The following is a 21,267-nucleotide window of genomic DNA, read 5'->3' as shown; positions in this document are numbered from 1 at the left end:
TCTCCAGAGTTCTCTCTGACTTTTCTAAGCAAGAAAACAACAGCCTGTTTGGCAGACAGAACTCCTTTTATTGGCTTAAAGGTCTTTGGGCAGGCAGTTCCACACTGCATGACACCGCAGCGCTTCGGTTACACTTGCAGGGACCAAGGCGAGCCAATAAAGGCAGCATGGAAAATCAGATTTGGTTATGCAAGTTGGTTGAGAGAGAACATCTATTTATTATATTCTAAAGTCTGCTCGTTGGCAAAATTTTAGGGTCCGAGTCATGGGATGGTGCCATGAAATCTGGAATAGTTTCCCTTTATGCATGATCAGTGGTTTTCTTGGGATCAGTAGAGTGAGAAGAAACAGAGAAATAAAGCCTCCAACCTGCAGAAATCTGTATTTAGCATATTTCAAGATTAACACACAAACACTGTTTTGGGTTTTTCCTGGAAATACCCTCAGCAAGCATAAGAGAAACCTTCAGCACCTTACCAGTCTATCGGCGGGAAGCACCAACGTCCATTAATAAGTCGCTCCACTCGTCCTCAATCAATAAAATAAGCACTTTCATGATACCATGGCACATTGTATAGCCTGAACCTTTCCTCCCCGTGTCACATGTGATCCAGGGAGGAGTTTCAGGCCTGCAAGTGGGGCTGAGCTTACAGACCTTGTGTTTTCTGCTGTTTCTCATGAGAAAGAAAGAAAAAGAAAGGTTATTTGAAAACTGGATTATGTCCCCAGTTGATAAATAACGTGTACATTTGTGGATTTTAGTGGAAATTGTTCAACCAAGGAACCGGCCCCAGTTCTAAAAGGTTCAGCAAAGCAAGCCTGCTTCTCTAAACAATAAGAAAACAAACAAAAAAAAACAATAAAGTTAAGCTGAATGACTTCGGATCCAATTTCAAATCGCCTTATAAAAGTATATTTATGAATACAATTACTGCACAAAATGAGTGAACTTTAGGTAAACTCCAGCGTTTAACACAATGCTGAAAACACGTCAAAATAATTAAGATGCTTTAAATTCAATATCAAATTTTATATTTTTATTTTCTTTACTGAAAGCTGGTGAAAACACTTCTTAATACTTTTACCTTAGTGTGATTGTTACCTTTGTTGTCTTGGTCAAAATGAACTGTAATTTTTCAGGCAGGTGTTATATCTATTATTGATGCTGTTGATCTGATATTATAATTCTTAAAGACATTTTTTCAGATTTCCTGTTTGTGTGTAATGCTTTAGAACAGTGACTGGCTGCTTAGTTGCATAATAAAAATGCCAAACTCTATTAACTGATGTCTATTTGGACAATAAAAGGATTTACACTCACAAATAATTTTACAATAATTACAAAGTATTTTAGAACTGGATATTGTTTTATAGGGCAACAGGAATGATTTTGAAAAGAATTTAGCCCTCAAAATAATTATTTAATATTTTCATCACATTTTTCTGCTGAAATCATTTGTAATATCAAATAATTTAATGGATCGTTAATCTTTTAACGACTCCAGAGATCCTACATATTGTGACGCTGCCTTTTGTAAAATCATAATTTACAGTACTGTCACCAAAATTAGGTGACAAGATTTTGTAGAAATAAGTATTTGTTTTATTTTGTTCTACTAACAGCAGTGCAACGCAACAGTAAGAAAGGAGATTTTCTTTACAGGACAAACTTAACGGTCATGAATCCTCCTCAGCAGAGCAGACTTGTGAACATCCCTCTTTAAGTGGGTTTGAAATACTTGAACAAACTGTTTGCTTGGCTGCTTTTTCCTGCAGCCTTTCTGTCTTTGCTCATCGAGCTTCTCGGTTGTTTCCTGGACGAAGGAACCTTCAGGATCGGCTTCTGCTGCTTCCACTCGGACATCAGCTCCCTTTGAACGTCCAGCGGAAGCTCAGAAAACACCTCAGGGTCCACATTTCCCGGGAACTCGCAGTCAGAAGACCGAGGGAATGACAGCCTCTCTGTGATGTTTACTTCTGGAACGGCGCTTGTGCCTGGAGGCCCCTGGTGATTCATGGCGGTCGCTGTGTCGGATGAATCCAATTGGTTTGCAGCCTTTTTTACTTCTGTTATATTTTGTGAGTCTGTAAAAGGCTGTGAAGATTTGTTTTTAGGTATATGGGGGACATCAGTGGCCAATGAGCTCTTAGAAGTGCTGGAAAGGGAGTCTGAATAAGCAGGTGATAACAGTTCATTCTGGATTTCCTCTGGAAGAAGCTTAAACACCTCTGGGTCAACATTCGGGGGCAGTAGGTGTGTTTTCGTACTGTTAGTTTCTGTAGTGTTTAATCCCGCTGTGCTGCAGGAGGCTTTTTGATTCTCTTCTACAGCAACAACAGAGCTTTGTTTCCATTTGAACCCATGTAATGTTGCCTTAGAGCTAGAAGTGCTGTTCATGGCGAGTTGGCTTTTGTGTTGAATGTGTGTGCCGACGTGACGATCCATGAGGCGACTATCGCCACTCTGACAGGAATCATCCTATTGGAGGGTAAAAGAGGAGGACCATGAATGATCACACAGCAGTAATGTACTCTTTATAAGAGGGGAAAATTCTGCAGCACAGGGTGAAAGAAGAAGAAAACACAAAGATCTCTTCAGTGCAGCATCAGGATTTCTGCTCATTAAGTTAAACTGAACATCCCTTAATAACATTTATACAACAGAAAATGAAATAAAATGAAATTGAATACTTGGGTTGAGATCACACGGCACCAAATAGAGCCAATGTGGCCTCAAATAGTAATTGTATCACATTTTTGGATTACTCTAGATTCACAGTGATTCGAGGTCAATGGCAAAACATAGATGGATGAAACAAAAACGGTTCATTCATTTAGGTTGGGACTAAAATCCAAACATGGCCATCATGAGACAAAGAGGATCCTAGCTCCTGTAAGTGACAATGTTTGCTGCCATTTAAACAGCCTCCTAAAGCAAAATGCACTGTTGCAGCATTCTATGATCAGTTTATCGACTGTAAAATAACATCAGCCATTTTTCAAGCAAAAATGTGAAAACATGCTACACATTTTAAGGGTGTAGATTCTCAGAGGAGTAGTTTTGCTGCTGATCTTCGTTCTAAATAAACTGAATGTCTGTGGGCTTAGATTGGTTGTTTGGACAAAGTAAGACATTTAAAAAGTTTTAGTCACTTTTTTTTCATTGCTTTTTGACATTGTTTTATTTATCAGCATATTACCTTTTGCTAAAGGTAAGTGTTGCAGCCTTACCACAATTCTACTTTCAAACAGCCCAAAATCAAATGCAAAAACCTTTTTTTACGACATCTGTAAGGTAATTTAAAAAAGGGTTTTCATATACATTTTAGGCTTTCTTTGAGGAAAATCTATTTAGTTCCTTTGTCAAACTTTTCAAGACCTGCTAATGGGATGATGAAACTAGGATAGCATTTTCTGAACACTATATAGCATTACGTCACCTGGCATTGTGATGAGCAGGTTTGTGTTTTTCTGGGGGACGTGCTCTGTGAGAAGAACGACGTTATGGAGCCCTTCCCGCTGACAGCAGGTCCTCTGGGCTGCAGATTACTGAAGCAGACGTTAATAAGGGTGAGATGAAAAGCAGCGCTGCCGTCTACCATTTTGTGGAAGAGCTTCATGGCCACAGGGAGCAGCTGGACCACAGCATCCTCACTGCTACCTGTAGAGACAATGCAGAAAATTAGTTTTGGAGAACAGGATATGATGACAAGGTTCCTAAGTGAGAACAGATGGGTTCACAGAGACTGCAAAAAATAACTAAAGAGGGTTTACTCATTCATTTTGGAAACACATTTGAAAACTTTCTCAACTCGTTTCGACAAATTTAAGGCCTTGACATTTTCATAGTTTAAAAAGTAACGGTTGACATCAGGCTCATCTAGACGTTCTAGAAGAAGCTTCTTTTTGAGTTTTTGCACTGAATTAAAGCAAGAAATATTGGCAAACTTTTTGATTTTAATTCAGTTACTAAATAAACTGAAACCTCATTGATTTAGACAGGAATCTATTGATGCTTCCAATTAAGTCTGTTTTTGCTTTTCAGAGAATTTTCAGTGTTCATTAGTCATTCAACGATCATCTCTGTCTTTGGTTGTTAACAGGAAACAGTGAGTCTGTGGGAGCTTTTTCTCTGAAATTGGAAACAATGGTCTGAAAGATGCTGAAAAACCCCATAAAACTTTTACAAATAACCATTAAGATCAGCTTTAAAAGTCTTCCTTTGTGAGTTAAAGCTCGACATGAACAGACATTATAAAAACTTTATAATGACATTGATAACCCAACAAATCATGACAATCAGTGCTGCTAAAGGCTACATAATGAATACACTTTTAGATAATTTTACTGGGATGGAAGCCCAAATAAATCCTCCTCATGTGTCTTCCTGAGCTCTTACACAAGCGACAGAGTGTGTTTCCTGGTGGACGGCCCTACCAGAGGTGATCTTCAGTCCGATGTGGTTCGGGATTGGACACTGGCGGCTCTCACGACCGAACCACTTGTTGGTCGCTGAGTATCTGCGGATTGTAAGTCTGAAGGTTTGAGGCTGCCTGCCATCCTTGTGCATTCTATTTTTTAACCAAAGAGATAAAAGTTTCATTCAGTAAGTTGTGCCTTAAAGATGACAATAACAGATTCAATGAGGCGGTGTCAAACTGGCTCCGACCTTTCCACCAGACTGCTCAGGAGCTGCTGAACCTTTTCCAAAGCTTCTTGAGTTGAAGTCATTTTTTTGAAGGAGTCTTCATCACTAAGAGACTGAAAGATGAAAAGGATACTGATAGAATAATATCACAGGCTTAAGACTGAGACAGATTTGGAAACAGAGGGATCAGTACTTTATATGGATTTCCAATAATATTAGTAATAACCTTTTCTTTGCTCCGTCCTGCTTCATTAGCCACTTCTTTCAAATCGTACACGTCCAGTTAATAAGGCTGACTTTCCAATCAATCCCAAACCCAAATGACCTTGTCTGAGTTATATATCCTTACTTTGGGAAGGTCTGACAGAGCCAAAGAAGACACAGGAAGAGGAAAACTGGACTGAACTTAACCCTTTAAAACTCATCGGCCTTAAAAGAGGCGAAGGAAAAATCTGAATGACATTGGAGTAATGTTCAATCATGTTCAATGTACGTGGTTCAAAAGCACAAAGACTCATTGTAAAACAGTAATACTATACCAGCAGTTTTTTTTTTTTTTTTTGCATTTGAATAGAAGATTTTACACTCAAAGAGTATTTTTTTTTCCTATTCTCCCATCTGTAGGAGCACAAACTTGCTGAGTTACAATGTGCTCTGAACTGTTTTCCCTGTGAAACAAACAGAATGCTTCCAAGCTTGTGGTCGTTTTTAATAAAAAGGGGGGTAAATGTTAATGGATTAATGCTTCAAACTAACATTTAAATGAATGTGGTTCACTTTGAAAAACTGATGACAACATTACCAGCCATCTTCGTGAACTGTACCAGTGGATCAGTAGTCACTTTGAGATGTCCAACTTTCAAAATTCTTGCTTTGGCAGATTCTCTGATTTATAAGGAAAAGGTCCTACCCTCATGGAGATTATCCAAAACCACACCTCGAAATTTACTTTTATTTTTATCATGAAACATTGTTAAAATACTCATTTTAACTGTAAAGGCTTAAGAGTCACCTTCAAAAGACCAGAAATATGTGACAAAAAAGATATATAACTGAATATATAACTTCTTGGCTGACTGCCAAAACACAACACTAAAACACTCCTTCATTTTCAGCAGACACTAAAAATTTCCCAGATGTCCCAGCCTACCTGAGGGGCCCCAGTGCAGGTGACTGGTGAATCATCAACACCGAGGGCCAGATTCTTTAAGCGCTGAGCAGTGGGACCTCCGAATTCTTTCACCAAGTCATTCAGTGGGAAGAGCTGTAGGTCTTTAACGCCGATAATTCCCAGGGCTTGAAGTCTTTTAGCAGTTTGGTGACCCACCCCTAAGGAAGCATGACGAGACCACAAGCAGAAACACATCAAATAACTTTGGCAGGAAAATATTGAAGCAGTACTGCACAAAAGAATATGTAAAACAGCAAACAAATAAAACTGGTTATCTACAGTAAGTTGGCTGTATTATTTCATTTTGTCCAAACCTGATAAAAACACAAAAATATGTACTTCGTTGCATGAAAAAAATCTCTTATCTATTATTTAGAATACCTGTACCTGGTACTTTGCGGAGACTGCTAAGGGAGCCCATGATGTCACTGACGTTCTCCGGCAGCAGGGTGGTTTGCTGGTTGGGTTTGAAGGTGCCCGAAACCAGTTTGGCCAGCAGCTTGTTCGTGGCAATGCCAGCGCAGCCAGTCAGGCCCAGTGAGCTGTGAATAGCTTCTCTCAGCTCTGCTGCAATTTCAGAACCTAAAACCAACCTTGGATGGTCACCGGCTTGAACATCTGCACCTGGACAAGAAAAAAGCCCCAGAAATCTGGTAAGTGTGGGTGTGAAAACCTCTCCAAGAAGATCTATAGGTGAACTTTTCATGTATTGAGAAACCGAGAGTTCTATGCAAATATCTCAGAAGTTTTAGCTTCTTGGCTTGTTTCACAACTCATTTATGCCTCTGGCTCATGGAAACTGAGAACTGTGACATACTAATATGATTGTAGACATGTCCTTTGAATGAAAACTTGTGAGACTCCACTGTCTGTGCGAGCCTTCTTTCAACCATCTCTGTGATGTCCACGAAGTTTTCATCAAATCCAAGTCTTTCTACCAGTGGACAGTAGGATGTCAGCAGCTCTGGGTGGTGGACAAGAGAAGATAAAGCAAGGTGAGCACAGGAAAGTAAAGACAGCTGAGGACAACAGTTTAACTGAGCTTTGTAGCATGAGGTAGTCTGTGGGTTATAATGTGTGTGCAATCAAGGAAATGTAGTAATAATAGTCACAATAAGAGTGTGAGATTTTTACAGATGAGCTGCGTCAAAATGGCTTGTTTTTTTGTCTTAAATTAAAGCTTTTGATATTATTGTAAGTAGACATACAATTACTTTCTGTGAGACTGACATGAAAATCAGGAATTTTGAAATTGTACATTCATTTTTTCAGGAAGCCCAAATTATTCTCTACTATTTCATATGCATGCTCTGGGCTGAAAATCACACATGAAACTCACATGTCACTCAGGAAAATTCCCCACACAACAGAAAATGGACCCAATAAATAGATTTATTTACTGTGTTATTTACAGTGCAGACTTTTCTGTAAACATTAATGCTTTTCCAACTACAGCTTTATTTGCAGAGCCCAGTGTAAGGTGCTGTTCCCACTCACCTGTCACCTTATAGGACATTTCTCTGTAGTGTGTCAGGTCTTCTCCTTTAACCAGCACCAGTTCAGGACATTTCTCCTTAGCATCAGTCACAGACATCAGCTTGGTGACACCTTGCTCTCTTGCCACATAGTTACAGGTTACTATGATGTATTTCTGCTGAATACCTGGTGACATGAAAAGCATTTCTGGGCTTTATGGGAACATGTCAACGTTACTTCTTCAGCCTCTGAGGATGATGTGCAGTTAGCTAGTTTACCTAAAGGGACTTCTCTCAGTGCTGGGTTCCTGATCATTTCCACCTGAGCATAGAAGCAGTCCAGGTCAAAATGCAGAATGATTTTGTGTGTCTTAGTGATGCTTGGGCCTGAAACACACGTTTTACATACAATAAGTGCATTATTGCATGTGAAAATGTAAAACGAAAGCCGAAAGCAGCTGTCAGTTACCGTAACTAGCTTAAAGTTTCACACTTTACCAGAGGCAGTGGCGGCAGCAGCGGGGGTGGGTGCAGCTGGATCCACGAAACTGTTCTGCCACTCTGTTTCATCTTCTTCCATCTCGTCCGCACTGTTATCCATTTCTAATAAAATGTGCGAGTTTTGTAGCCGCTAAAATTCAGCAGAGCAGTGCCGCTGCTGCTGTGATCTTGTTGTTTTACTCTTGCGGTCGCTTTTGGTCTCAGTTCAGTTTTGTGCAGCAACGCCATCTGCCGACGTGGAGGGGTAACGGCAACACAGCAACTAACCTCACAAAAATACTGTTTTTTTAAGCATAGACTCCGTGTGTCTATAAGTATGCTAAATGAACCAGATAATATAATTGAACTAAACTAAATTAAATATATGTCGTAAAAATACATTATCTCGAGTAATTTTAAGGAATTAGTTTTGTAACGGTCGTCGCGCGACCTGACGGCCCTATATAAAAGAGACTGACGTCACCTGGAGTTCAGTTGGAGCGCCTGCAGACGGTCGGCCGTTAATTTGAAGTACTTGCGCAACGTGAGAGCCGTCGTCTTCGACAATGTTTCCCTCTTTCGGACTTTTTGCCGACATAAACTGTCCCTTGGCAGAGCGTGGACAGTGTGAGCGACCTCAGTGTTTGTTCAAGCATGCCGCAAAAGCGCGGCATACGTTTGGTGCCTCGTCGACGTTGGTTTTCGCAGGTCAGTCCATAGGCTATGTTAGCCGGAGTTGCTTGCTACATCAGGTGTGCATTAGTTTAGGACGTTGAAGTTAGCTTCCCATTCAACGGAAGAGGTAAACTTTTTAATGACACATCAAGGTGTTACAAACTTTAGCTAAACCAACGTTAAAAATTTGTGAAACGGTTGTCGTGTTTGTAAAATGCGGCAAAATACTTCGCTTTAACTGCTTCTACTGATCTATGTAGACTCGTCATATCTGAAGTAGGTTGTGACAACGAGGCTAGAGATTATTTAATGTAAGTTTCTGATATGGGAAACCTTTGTTCTATTTGTGACAGTGCAACAAAGAGGAAATTTTGCTCGTTTTTTAAAATGTGGATTAGTGTAAAGGAGGTCTAGATTTAAACGTGCTATAATTGGATAGGTCAAATCTGGCCTTGACTGGTCTCAGAGAGGCTGAAGAATCTTTAAATACGGGTTCTAAACCGTTACTCGTTTTGTGAAGAGGCTATATGTGAGTATGTTCAAAATACCCCCCAACTCTGTCAGACGTTAGGAGCCGAACCGAATATTCGAATAGTCGGCATTAATCGTGTGCCTAGAAACTACTTTTCAGTTCAGTCTTGGTTGTATATGCGTGACTGACGATATAAAACACGTACTCTGTGATTTTTGAATAAAGTGGATTAGATGCCCCATTCAAAAATTTTAAAGCCTTTAAATTAGCATAATTGATTAACAACCTGGATGGTATTGCACTGGCACTAAAGCTACTCACTCTTTTGACTCCTTGAATTTAATAAGTTGTGGAGAAATGTAATAAAGTTAAACGCATTTGTGCATTCACTATTGTCAAAGGAGGAAATGGGGAAAATGGTTTTCTTCATGGTGTGTAATTATTGAAGATTCTCAGTTCAGTGTTTAAAGGGGCAGTTTGTGGTACTCTGGTGTTCAAAAATAAATGCACACGAAAAGCACAAGTAATTCTTTCAAATGGTTTGAAACCTAACTACTAATAAAGAAAAACATATTTATATGTTATCTAATTCCATCCAGTATTATTTTCCACCATGTCAATATTACTAGTAAGACCTATTTCATTTTCATATTAAACAGGGGTCCAGAATGGCTGTTTATTTCCTGCCTGTGGCGCTTCAGCGAATGATGAGACCGGAGACTGCCTTCATGAGCTGGAGCGGATCAACAAAGAAATTGAGACCGTAAGACATGAGGTAGAGCAGGAGCAACGGCGACTGTCACACTACCAGACTGTACAGGCAGACGGCAGAAACAATGCACCCATTTGCAGGTATGAGACTGCTGGTAAAAATGTAGACGGAGGTCCTAATGGACTGCTTTCATGCTCAGGCTTTACTAAAACACATGCCAAAGCAAGGAAGTATGTGGTTGATAACGCAAAACCTAAAACCGATTTGGAGTATGACCCCCTGTCCAACTTCTCTGCTGACTTGCGGACTTACAGCTCTTCAGGCAAGGATCAGAAAAGCCAGCAAGGTTTGAAAAAAGCAAGAATTTCTGTATCTTGTGACCAAAAAGAGCCAGCCAAATTTCAGGTTCTGCTCTCCAGATCACAATCACCAGAGCTATATGATGACTCTAATGAAGACAGCATCCTAATTATTGATGTTCCACTATCGCCTGACGAAAAGAAAGGTCAGACTCGGAAACCTATTGTTTCTGTAGCTGGCAGATCCTCCCAGGATGCAGTAGGGGAAGTGACAGAGGCTGAAACAGTACCTATTTTATCTGATAGTTCTCTAAAGATCACATCTCCATCTACTTCAGGAGTTGATACAAATAAAGTTCAGAATTATTGTGATGTTAAGAACAGCCGAGATCTACCAACTTGTATTGATAAGGAAGGGCTTGAAAAAACACCCACTCATGGAACTGTAGTTGACTTAAGTGGATGTTTAAAAGCACTTAATAGTGAATGTCAAAAGATTATTGGTTTTCAGTCTACTGAAACACTAGAGGAGAAAATCCACGAGCCTGCAAGTCTTCTTGCCACCTCAGACAAGCAAGATCACAGTTGGAACAATCCTTGGTGTGAGCTGCCCAATAATGTTGAGAAAATGAATCAACTGCAGCCACCAAAGAATTCCCTGTTTTATAAAGCTCCAGCTGATAACTCATCACAAACGCAACATTCCAAGCAAACCCAGACAACAAAGCAGCAAGCTCTGACCAGGGTTCATAGCCAATGTCCTCCTGAGCAATCATCAGTGGTCATGTCAGGACAGATGCAGGGGAAAGCTGATATTGCCAGTGTGTTATCTGTTGGATATGAGGAGCAAGCAGAATCCCCTTCATGCAGCAATACAAATATGACTAACAGAGCTGAGTCTTCATATGAAACTACTGAGCAGCTTTTGGTGAAGGCGGATGGTAAGGAGGTTATAATAATCAGCTCTGACGATGAGGGAGAAGAGCTCAACTATTCAGAAATGGAGCTTTCAGACAGTGACCCAATGGAGGAATGCTACAGGATCTTCATGGAGGCCAACAATGAGAATAAAGGAAATGAAGATCACCTTGACTTACCTGTAAGTAGGCTATGGACACTTAAGATTCATAGTAAAGACTTTTTTTTCAAAATTAATGTTTTTTTGGTAACCTTGTCAGTTTAAGATTGGAGCTATGGATGTTGTGAAGCCGGAGGTAATCACCCTACCTCCAACATTACGAGGAAAAAAGAGAGTAGCTCATGAAGCCAAACCTACAGAGGTACATGCACATGGTGTTGTTAATTATCTTCTCCTGTTGTATAGCCAAGACCAATACTGTGTCATGTAAAGTAATTCTTTTTATGGACCTTCTCCGTTCAGCAGCTAGTGGCTAAGAGTAGACCCCAGCCACAGGTTTTGGTTCCTCTCCGTGGGCCAGCAGCTTCAGGATTTCGCTCCTGGCCCTCTGTCACTTCCAAGATCCAGCAAGTACAGCAGAGAGCCTCCATGCTGTCTGCTTCAGTTAAAGGCAGTCACGCTTTTGTTTCCTCCTCATTTCAAAATAAGCCAGAAACCCAGAGTGCACCTTCTGCTTTGACTCAAACCCCTGAAAACCTGCAGCCTGCACCTATGCAAAATGGTAAGCATGTGTTGGCAGTAGTGGATTAGATTTGTTTGGGTTATTTCTGTTTTTGAAAGTACTATTAATAAATTGCCAACATCAAGTTAATGTACAAATGCTAAAGTACAACAAAATGTGAAAAAAAATCAATGCACTTTACTGCCTCATAACAAAGTAAAATATTTTGTCATGTTTGCCTGAATGAATTATATCTGCATGTACATTTTTGTCTTATTCCAGTTTGTTTGAACTACATACCTGTAGGCAACAACTTCCACTTCATCCTCCCAGAGGGCACCATCCCTCTGCCTATTGCTTCCAGTTCCAGCCCAGTTACTACAGTGCTTACTCCAATCAGCCAAATGCATCAAAGCGCTTTCACAGTCAAACAAATGTATCATCCACCTGTAGTTACCCCTGTGCAGAGATATCGCTCAACAGCACCTGTGCTCATTCCTCCTCTGGCACGTAAACCTTCACTGACCTCTGCTTTTGCATCACCATCTTTACATTCAAGTCTAGCTTCCTCTACAGTTCCTCAAGCTTCCGTCCAGGCTGTGACTAAGGTAAGAAGCAAAACTTAACTGAGCTCTGGCAAGAAATGCATAATCACAGAAATATTAATCGTGAGTTTGCTCTTTCAGCCAGTATCCACAAAACGTAAACTGAAGCAGCAGTGTGATGCTGCCAAAGAAAAAGTGCCCAATGACGTCCGCCAGCGTTACATCAGCTTGTTCACAGAGGAGTTCTACAAAACAACAGGCAATGCTGATTTTGCCTTGGAAAAGGTGTGTACGCCACTAAATGTCATTCTCATTAATGAACTTCAGTCTGCACACTTATTCTTTACCTTGGTGATTTTGTTGATAGGCTCTTGCTGAAGAGAAGACTGTGTACAATCGCAGCGTGAACAAATTCAAATACATGAGCATTGCAGTGAATGCACTTAAGAAGTTGAAGAACCAAAGCACTGTTGCTGCTAAAGGTGAGAATCTCTGGAAAATCTGCAAGGAGACCATACCTTTATTGATGAAACATGTGAACAAAGCTAATGCAATACAAATAGTTGATTTTAATACATTCATATTTTGTTTGGTTCAGATGAAAATGAAGTCAACAGCCAAAGATTGAAAGGCAACGTGCCACTTAACCTAAACAAGTTTAAAGCAAACGGTGAGAATTAAGTTCTTTGAAATGCATTTATCGTTTCATTGAAATATTAAACACTTTCTCAGTATTTTTGTTTTTCTAGCAGATGACATGGCATTGTATGAGAGTTTGAAGGATTATATTTTGACTGATGAAAAGCTGACAGAGGGCAACTATCCTGTCCAGCATCCAGAGAGACATGGCTGTGCTGTTCTTTTTACTGAGAATAAGAGAGTGCATGCAGATTGTAAGTGATCAGATCTCAGTGCTATTTTTTCTTTTTATTTCACTAGAGGGTACACTTAACTTCTGTATTTGGAGTGAGGATTTTGTGTCTCAGCTCACTTCTCTGATGATGAGCTCTTTCTATTTTACTGGTAAAAGCCCTCAAGAGGATCTGCTGTCGATGTGGAGCGACATACTCTGTGAGTCAAACAGGCAAACATATTCGCAAGGAGGAGTGCATTTATCATTATGGGAAAGCAGTTACGAATAGAGGTGAGCAATCAGACTGTTTCCATTATAAGTTAGTTTGCCAGTTACTTTAGTGATTAACTGATTGTGTGGTGGCTGTAATAATACTGTAGTCTCTTTTGATCATCTGTTTGCCTTCTGCTGTTGCGCTAGTATACTGCACTTACCAAGCACTTAATTAGAAACGCATAATAAAGATAATAAGTTGGGCCTCCCTTTACCTTCAAAGCAGCCTTGAGATGTATGATGCATGATAAAAATTTTGATGCATTGGAAATGTTTTGAAACTATTTCAGTGCCAGGTGGAGTGGAAACCCGCTACAGCTGCTGTGAGGGAGTCATGGGAACCCCTGGATGTCAGATGTTCAAGGTAGAAAAGACTGAGTTGAATACATTTCCTGAATTTCTTTCAAATGTCCCAGATGATGTTTTGATTATTTTTGTTTTGTCTTGACCAGTTGCATGTCCATGACTCCCTCAGCCTGGATGGGTTTGTATCTACTTTCTCCAGATGTCCCTCAGACACCAGCTGTCCTGGTATTTACTCCTTGGACTGTGAAAAGGTGATGTTGGCTGAGTTTTCAACATCTTCACTTTGAGCACCAAAGCTCAACAGAAACTGACCTGTGGTAGTTTTTTTAAAAACCTGCGGTTTATTGAGTATATTTCCAAAAACATCATACACAAAAGTAAAACTCAGATGGTTTTCACAGAAGACACATGTAGCTTAGAAGTAAAATGACAATCAACATGTCCTATTTTTTTCTAATACTGTGAGCTGCGCATGTGCCTGATGTGGGGAAAAAAACAATCAGTGGCTCTGTGGATGAAGATTTTATATTTTGAACACACACTCAAGACAATGTATCGTGGTGTCTGTCTTTATAGTGTTATACCATCCATGGTTTGGAGCTATCCAGAGTGACAGTGGTCAACTCTAGTCTTCAAGTCGTCTATGACACCTTTGTCAGACCTGATAATGAAGTTATTGACTATAACACAAGGTACGTAACATAATTGTGTTTTTGGGTGTCTGTTTTCCATCATTTCTTAAGCAGAACACATTTAATGTACACCAACTTAAACTCCATCTTCCCCCTATTGGCAATAAGATCCTGATAAGAAACCTGGCAAGAAGCTAAAGGCTGAGCACTTGTGCTGTATCTTAATGAGGGTGTAGAGTGGCAGTAAAAATACAAAGTTCGAGGAAATAGGTTTGCCACTATGTGAAAGGTACCAGGTGATTAAAAATAATTCAATTATGCTACTACTGTGTTAATCAGAATGTTTTAAATCAGTCGACAGGTCTATTGACACTTGACTCATGTAGGTTTTCAGGCATCAGTGAGGAAGATGTGAAGAGTAACCACACCTCCCTCAGAGAGGTCCAAGAAACCTTGTTGAGCTTCATCAATGCCAACACCATTCTCATTGGACACAGCCTGGAAACAGACCTCTGTTTACTGAAGGTGACAACTACAAACTTTGCCAACATTGACTTTTTTGTTTGCACAGCTGCTTTCACGTCTGTCGCATCTTACATGTGGTTTTGAGTAAATGCATAAAACAGGAGGTTTGTAACACCATTTCTCTACTAAAAGCTTTTGTTTGTTACCTCACAGGTAATTCTTCCCACAGTTCATGTTGTCATTTGTTTGAGTGAATGCCATATTTTGTTTGTTTTTTTTTTAAATGAAAAATTCATGGCTGAAGCATTCAAAATGTGTCAAGTTTGAAACTGATTTAAACTTGCTGCTCTCACAATTTTTGCAGCTTCATTACACAGTAACTTTAATAACTTCTCAGTCGTTTGATAGGTCATCACAAAATGCACCAAGTGCATAATACAATGACCAGGACCAGCAGTGGAGGTGGAAATCATGAAATCAATTAATGTTACTGTGGTGCTCCACCCAGATTAATAGTGAACCCAGCATTACACCTTTAATTGACACAAAGATGAAAGCTGAAGTTCCTTGACCTATGAGGCATTTCCACATTTTTTAAAAAAGTGTTTTATCAGTAATAAACACTTGAGATATCTTCCTCCTACCTCCTTTACCGTAGTTGCTCCATGGGACGGTGGTGGATACATCAGTGGTCTTCCCCCACCGTCTGGGTCCCCCTCACAAGCTGACCCTCAACAGGCTCACAGCTGAATACCTCAGGAGGATCATCCAAGAGAGTGGTGGGTAGGGATGGGTATTGAGATTTTAGTGCTGCTGCTACTCTGTGACAGTTATATCAGACTGGTAGTTTTATCAGTTCTGTTTGAGAAGTGAAAAAGCAAAACACTGTAAGAACAGAATGAACATTGCTTTATTTTCCTTATTTTTTTCATTTTTAAAATGAATTTCTGATCTTTCACTCAAGTAGCAAATTGAATGCAGGGGTTTTTCTTTGAAAGCATTTTTATTTTGCGGCAGTATTAGCTCTTCTACCACTGCCAATACCAACATTCACTTAGAAAAAGGGAGAAAATAAAGCAAGGAAATTTGTCTGCTGCCTCCAAATCAGCAAGTCACTCTACTCTGAGCACTATGAAACTGAATTTCAGAACAACAGTATAGATTGTGAATTTATAAACACACCCAGAGATACACGATAAGCTTGTAGTTACATTAATCATTAACAGGTGTTCATATACTTTTGTCAACTCTGTAAGAGGTGAACTGCCAGCCAGGCATTTGGCAAGTGTATTCTTTTGCCTGTTTTGATAAACCTTTGCTGGCTATTTCAATAAGTTGTTTGTGTTTCTGCCCTTACCTGTAGAAGAGTTGTTGCACTTGGGATACTGAATATTGTTAGACATTTTGTTGAAATGTAGTCATGCTTTTCTCTGTCACCAAAATTGTGATCTCTGTGCTGCATGTTGCTGTAACTTGTGACAAAAAGAGCTAGCTGTTACCTATCATGCACAAACCTAGAGATCCCCAGAAAATGAATCAGAGAAGAATTAGAAACCAAGTTGTTAAGATAAAATGTGCAAGATAACATTTGTGTAGCAATAGTGAATATGAAATCTGTTTTCTCTAGTACAAACAAAACTGATAACCTCAAAGCTCGAGTCCTTCGGTCTTTAGTAATCCGATCACCGTCTGTTTTCCCTTGTGTACGTGTCCTTTTAACATTTGCAGATTACTGTTTGCCCAGCTTGAAATTTAGATTAAACCCAAATAAACACATTTGAGGCAGAATGTAGGTTTTATTGCTGAGAATGCAGACTGCTACATTGTTTGCATAAGTTAAATCAATGCATTACTGTTTTTCAGTTTGTGGTCATGACACTGCAGAAGACGCTGCTGCCTGCATGGAGCTCATGCTGTGGAAGGTCAAAGAAGATGGAAAAATGAAAAAATGATAGCAATAAAAACAGTCTCTGCTGTTCATACATGTAAAGACACAGTTATGCATATGTGAATGTCATGCCTGTTTGTACGAAGCTCGATTCAGAGAAATGGAAGGCCATTTAGTTTTTGGTTTAATTACATCACTTGATTTGTGTCAGTGTTTGATTTTTCAGCTCTTTTGTCTATGTCTGTAGAAATATTTGTGGTGATACTATAGTATGCTGAGAAAACCTGACATCAATATGATTTAAGTAAAGTCACAGAATAAAATAACTTTGTGTGTGGTTTTTTTCTTCTTAAATTGACACCAGCCAATGAAGGTTCAGAATTTAATGTGAAATTGACATCAGGTGCAGTTATGCAAATTAGCACACCTGTGAGCAATTGTAGTAATCATGGGTAATATTTAAAAGAGCAAACCAAAAACACTTTAAAAATAGCTTTCAAACTAGTGACAAATTCTCAAATCCAGGTGACATTACATGTTTTTCCACCAATAACACAACCAGTTTATTCACGCATCAGTTCTTTATCAATCACACTTATGTTCAGTCTGTCACTCAGCCTTTCTCTTTGTCTTTCCTTTCCTGCCACAGCACCTCTGGAAGCAGAAGCTGCAGGTCTTGACAAAGAGGAATATCAGGAGCAGAACTATGGTGAGGAGGAAGGCTATGACATCCAGGCTGTGATACTGGTACCAGGTGAGCTGGTGGGCCTGGACCCTCAAGTGCTTTGCCCCTTTGTTTCTCATGGTGAACTCAATCCAGAACACGGACTCATCCAGGGCACTCATGGGTCTGTCGTGGTGGATACTGGACAGTCGCATAGCATTTTCCTTGTACCTGTCAATGTATAGAGATGGATACATATTATCACACTGTAGTTTCAACTTTTATCCTTCAAGGTTGTTCACCTTTTAAAGACTTGGGATAAAAACAGGAATGCATGTTATATTGTGTATTTTACAACTTGCATTTCTTTCAGATAAGCAGGTGTATGAGGGGGTAAAGATCATCCAATGGTTTTATCATCTTAATGTGACCTTTGAAAGTCAGTGGTTTGAACTGAAGTCACTTCATTGTTCTATACATTTAAAAGGTACAGTTGTACATTGAAAATTGTACAGTGAAATGCATATGCCCTGACTCTCTCAGCTCTTAAAATTTGATATTATGAATAAAAAAATATCAATAATAAACAGGACAATAAAAACAGCAGTAAACATGAAATCCCACAAATTCTAGATAAGTTGCTGTGAAAATGCAAATGATCAAATGTTCAGTAATTAACTGCTTGGTGATAAAACCCGTTTTAAAGTAGCTGGTCTGAATTTATTTGTCATTTTTCTGAGGACAAGAATGAAACCAGACCATGAGCTGAATGGTTGTCCTCAATCATACTTAGTGCCTTGCTCTACAAGGGGCATCAATGTCTGGGACGGTGGTCTGTCAATAATCTCCAAATCAGATTTCACCTTGAGTAACAATTCTGTGTTTGATACTTGGCAACACAGTCATATGTGAACAGACTGTAGAGTGACAGACTGTCATGTCAGTCACTGCATTAGACCATGACTCCTTCAGAGCATTTTATCAATCTGACACTGTATTATTAATGTGAACACTTAAAAAAAAAAAGCACAAAGAAATCAATGTTACAATAGCTTTAATGCCCTAAAAGTGCAGACCTGTAGGAGAACTTACGATTTGTCATTGATGACCGTGTTGATGGCATCTGTAAGATCCTCACTCTTCATGAAGTTCAGGTCCATAGTAACTGCAGCTCCTTTAGCCTTCATGTGGACCAAGTTATCTGGCTGGTCACCAAACAGTGGGATGCCCACCATTGGAACACCGTGGTAGATGGCCTCGTAAATCCCATTTGTGCCTCCATGAGTGATGAAAGCTCTGGTTTTAGGGTGACCTGATTTGTGGCAGAAGTCACAAAATATGTATTATCACTAGAGATGACCAGAGGAGTTAGGCAGAAATAGATTTACATGTTTAAACAAATACTTGAGCTGTGCAATAAGATAACAGATCAAAAACATCTTTCTGCATGCAACATTTAATCAAGACATTTACTGCTGTATGAACAACCAGTTGCTTTGTGCTCACATTTTTTAAGCTGCAACAACAAGGAGTATTTTCCATTGCATTTAAAGCAAAAAGTAAATGAAGGAAATGCCCTCAGCTTCAACAAAAATTAGCTTAACATCGATAAAAGTGAGACAAGTTCCAGGTAAATTTTTTAGCAAGCAACAAAACATTTTTGTTATATTGGCGGCATTACTGTCAAAGTTGTGATCTGACTGTCATTTGATTGTGTGAACGTTGTATCTTTTCCTGATGGTAAAAAACAAACAATTTAGTTTTTTCATATCCTTCTATCAATCACGTGATGGATACCAAAGTTACTCACCCAGTAGGTCGTTCTGAGGGATCCAGTCATATAATTTGGTGTTTTGACCCAGAGTTTTTGGTTTTTCTCCACTGTATCTCCACAGAACCTGTAGACAACAATAAAAACCTAATTCTTTGAAGAAAACAGTGATAACTTTATCATCATTCACTGTTTAGCTTTGGATTAAATAATCAGCATTTATGATAGCTTATTTTATTTGACATACAGAATATAGCCAGTGGGATTTGATTCAATCAATTGTTTTTAAAAAGTAAAGCTTTTTCCAATTGTTAATGTCCTTTTATTTTATATTTCTAGATTTTCTGAATTTTAAAACATTTTTTAAACCATGAACTCATTCAGACTCGTTAGAGTTGTCATGGTGACAAACCAGAGCTGATAAATTCTTCAGACATGGTAACCATGGGGCTCCTCTGACCAACCGAATGAGGATCTGAGAATGGAGCAAAAATAATGCCTACAGAGCAAGGAGGATTGATAAAATATCAAAGCTCTTCCAGCTTGAAATTTCTTAATCTTGCAGTCAGCAGTAATGTATGGAGGTTCACAGTTAATTGACTGAGACATTTGAAAGCACTGGGTTGAGTTCTGCACTGACTCCGTAGCAGATGTTGCTCCATCTATAAAACAGTTTGAGGGTTATTGAAGGTGGTTCCAGTTGGCACAGACTGATGGTCCTCTGACCTTTTGAGGGATCTGAGCGAGGCCTGCAGCTATCATGTTTGCCTTCTCTGTGGTGATGTTGTTGATCATGGATCCTAATGTGAAGACCACGATGCCAGCATCTCCAGAACTATTGACAAATTGTTCCATTTCCTGTCAGAAAGAAGAATATTCTCTATCAGTCAGTTAAACAGCTGTTTACTTTTCCTTGCTCAGTGTTTTGACTGCTGGCTCTCTTCATTGTTTAAGTCAGGAATACTGTACAGCTGTGTTGTAATGACAGATTAACAGGCTTGTAAAAGTGGAGATGGTCCTACCTTTGGTAAAGGTTTAGCAGGTCTGCAGTGGATCCCACCAATATATTTGAAGTTGGGGGGGAAAGGACGAGGGAATTCAAAATCCCAGTAGGTTCTCAGCAACCAGATGTCTGCTCTGCCCATCATCTCACAGGCAGTGGTGGGTGTTCCTGTTGCATTGCAAAAGAAATGGATTCTGAAGTTTCACCAGTACTTGAGAATATACAGCAAATGTTCTTTGCAGTTCATCCAAAGTAATTCCATCATCCTTAGACTTAATGTGATTCATACAAAAAGTGTGTTCTTTCTCAGCCACTCACCTTTGACTTCAGAGTAATATTTATCTACTTCTTTCCACATGGTGTACTGCAACACAACATCCTGCAGAGTGTAGAAGAGAACGTTCCATATTCTTTGTGAGAAACCCATCCTGTCTGTGAGTTTGCTCATAGCACCAGGAACAAAGGAAGGTGGAGCAGGTACCTGACCACACAGCCTCTCCCAGTTATTAGCTACTGAAAATCGCAAGGAGAAGACGAGAGGGATGCCCAAAATGTCTGCTACTAAGTCACTGCCAGGGTGCATAGGGTCAGACAGGAGAAGGTCATAATTTCCCTCCTTCAACTTCTTCATCATGGTTTCTGATTTCAACACACCATCCAATATCTTTAAAACAATCTGCAACTGAGTCTTCATTAATTCTGCAGCTCTGATGTAAATCTGCAAGTAGTTCATATGATCCATCTCATACATGGAGAATTGAAAGAAGTTGTTCCTCGATTCCTCCACATCCTCCACTGAAACAGAGACATTGAAGGGTTCGTAGCGAAAATGGGAGGGTTCACTGATGTTCATCAATAATGATGAGCTTGGGACCAGGACCGTCACCTGATGTCCTCTGTCGATCAGCGTGTTCAGCACCGGCTTCATGTTAATCCAGTGGCTGCCTTCAGTATACCACACTAAAATCTTTCCTCCATTTACACTCCAAGTCATGCAAAGTACCATCAGGACACAAGTGGAGAGACGCAGCTCCATGGTGGCTGTTGTTCAGTGGGAATGTCAGCTGTGGGCAGATCCTTTTTCAACGGTGCTCCTTTAATTTTAATTATTAACCAGATAAAGTTGACCTATGTTCTTTTTTTGAGCTGCGTGACATATGAGATAACAGGTAAAAGGTCATACCGATAACAGTAACAGTATCACAAAGCAATAACAAACTATACCCTGCACAAATGTTTTGTTTTTTGTTCTTTTTTTATCAACAGACTGTGGTGTCATGACACTGAGGTGGTCTCTACACACTGCTTACCGCTCTTACAGTACGTGACTGTGAAATGCCGACCTTTCTGCCTGC

General features: G+C 39.7%; 5 protein-coding genes across 9 annotated transcripts in view; 3 read left to right on the top strand and 2 right to left on the bottom strand.

Annotated features, from left to right (window-relative positions):
• Nucleotides 1-47: 47 nt before the first annotated feature.
• poli (polymerase (DNA directed) iota) lies at nucleotides 48-8,005 on the bottom strand. 4 transcript variants are annotated; one of them, XM_022191507.2, is made up of 10 exons: nucleotides 7,793-8,005; nucleotides 7,574-7,681; nucleotides 7,317-7,481; nucleotides 6,637-6,783; nucleotides 6,207-6,443; nucleotides 5,799-5,977; nucleotides 4,670-4,761; nucleotides 4,438-4,571; nucleotides 3,441-3,661; nucleotides 48-2,479 (listed from the first exon to the last, which is right to left on the bottom strand). In XM_022191507.2, exons 1-10 carry the CDS (start codon nucleotides 7,893-7,895, stop codon nucleotides 1,721-1,723), a joined length of 2,145 nt encoding a protein of 714 aa, XP_022047199.2. In that variant the 5' UTR covers nucleotides 7,896-8,005; the 3' UTR covers nucleotides 48-1,720. The 4 variants fall into 4 exon arrangements, with proteins under 4 accessions (XP_022047199.2, XP_022047200.2, XP_051806348.1 ...); XM_022191508.2 differs by having other exon boundaries at nucleotides 7,574-7,616; XM_051950388.1 differs by lacking the exon at nucleotides 7,793-8,005 and adding an exon at nucleotides 7,764-7,782 and having other exon boundaries at nucleotides 7,574-7,616.
• Nucleotides 8,006-8,340: 335 nt separating this feature from the next.
• Nucleotides 8,341-10,451, top strand: LOC127534846 (RNA exonuclease 1 homolog). The gene is made up of 3 exons (XM_051951118.1): nucleotides 8,341-8,482; nucleotides 9,581-10,333; nucleotides 10,444-10,451. The coding sequence occupies exons 1-3, from the start codon at nucleotides 8,341-8,343 to the stop codon at nucleotides 10,449-10,451; spliced, it is 903 nt and encodes a 300-aa protein (XP_051807078.1).
• A 196-nt stretch (nucleotides 10,452-10,647) lies between these two features.
• On the top strand, nucleotides 10,648-16,583 carry zgc:152968 (uncharacterized protein LOC564848 homolog). The gene is made up of 15 exons (XM_051950478.1): nucleotides 10,648-11,031; nucleotides 11,117-11,212; nucleotides 11,317-11,572; nucleotides 11,795-12,111; nucleotides 12,199-12,342; nucleotides 12,425-12,539; nucleotides 12,656-12,727; nucleotides 12,810-12,950; nucleotides 13,088-13,201; nucleotides 13,474-13,547; nucleotides 13,636-13,740; nucleotides 14,066-14,181; nucleotides 14,508-14,646; nucleotides 15,245-15,365; nucleotides 16,450-16,583. The coding sequence occupies exons 1-15, from the start codon at nucleotides 10,717-10,719 to the stop codon at nucleotides 16,536-16,538; spliced, it is 2,214 nt and encodes a 737-aa protein (XP_051806438.1). The 5' UTR covers nucleotides 10,648-10,716; the 3' UTR covers nucleotides 16,539-16,583.
• On the bottom strand, nucleotides 16,363-20,987 carry LOC127534672 (UDP-glucuronosyltransferase 2C1-like). The gene is made up of 6 exons (XM_051950497.1): nucleotides 20,231-20,987; nucleotides 19,932-20,080; nucleotides 19,636-19,767; nucleotides 18,949-19,036; nucleotides 18,231-18,450; nucleotides 16,363-17,369 (listed from the first exon to the last, which is right to left on the bottom strand). Exons 1-6 carry the CDS (start codon nucleotides 20,946-20,948, stop codon nucleotides 17,084-17,086), a joined length of 1,593 nt encoding a protein of 530 aa, XP_051806457.1. The 5' UTR covers nucleotides 20,949-20,987; the 3' UTR covers nucleotides 16,363-17,083.
• Nucleotides 17,214-21,267, top strand: part of LOC110971137 (apoptosis-enhancing nuclease-like) — an 87,166-nt gene continuing 83,112 nt past the window's right edge. For both annotated transcript variants that reach the window (XR_007942918.1, XR_007942912.1), the window contains exon 1: nucleotides 17,214-17,228. The gene's annotated coding sequence lies outside the window, so the exon portion shown is untranslated. The remainder of the gene's footprint in view (nucleotides 17,229-21,267) is intronic.

This window comes from Acanthochromis polyacanthus, chromosome 7, assembly GCF_021347895.1.
Source record: "Acanthochromis polyacanthus isolate Apoly-LR-REF ecotype Palm Island chromosome 7, KAUST_Apoly_ChrSc, whole genome shotgun sequence".
NCBI classification, from domain to species: domain Eukaryota; kingdom Metazoa; phylum Chordata; class Actinopteri; family Pomacentridae; genus Acanthochromis; species Acanthochromis polyacanthus.
Note: the sequence above shows the minus strand (reverse complement) of the source record. Positions and strands in the feature narration are given on the sequence as shown.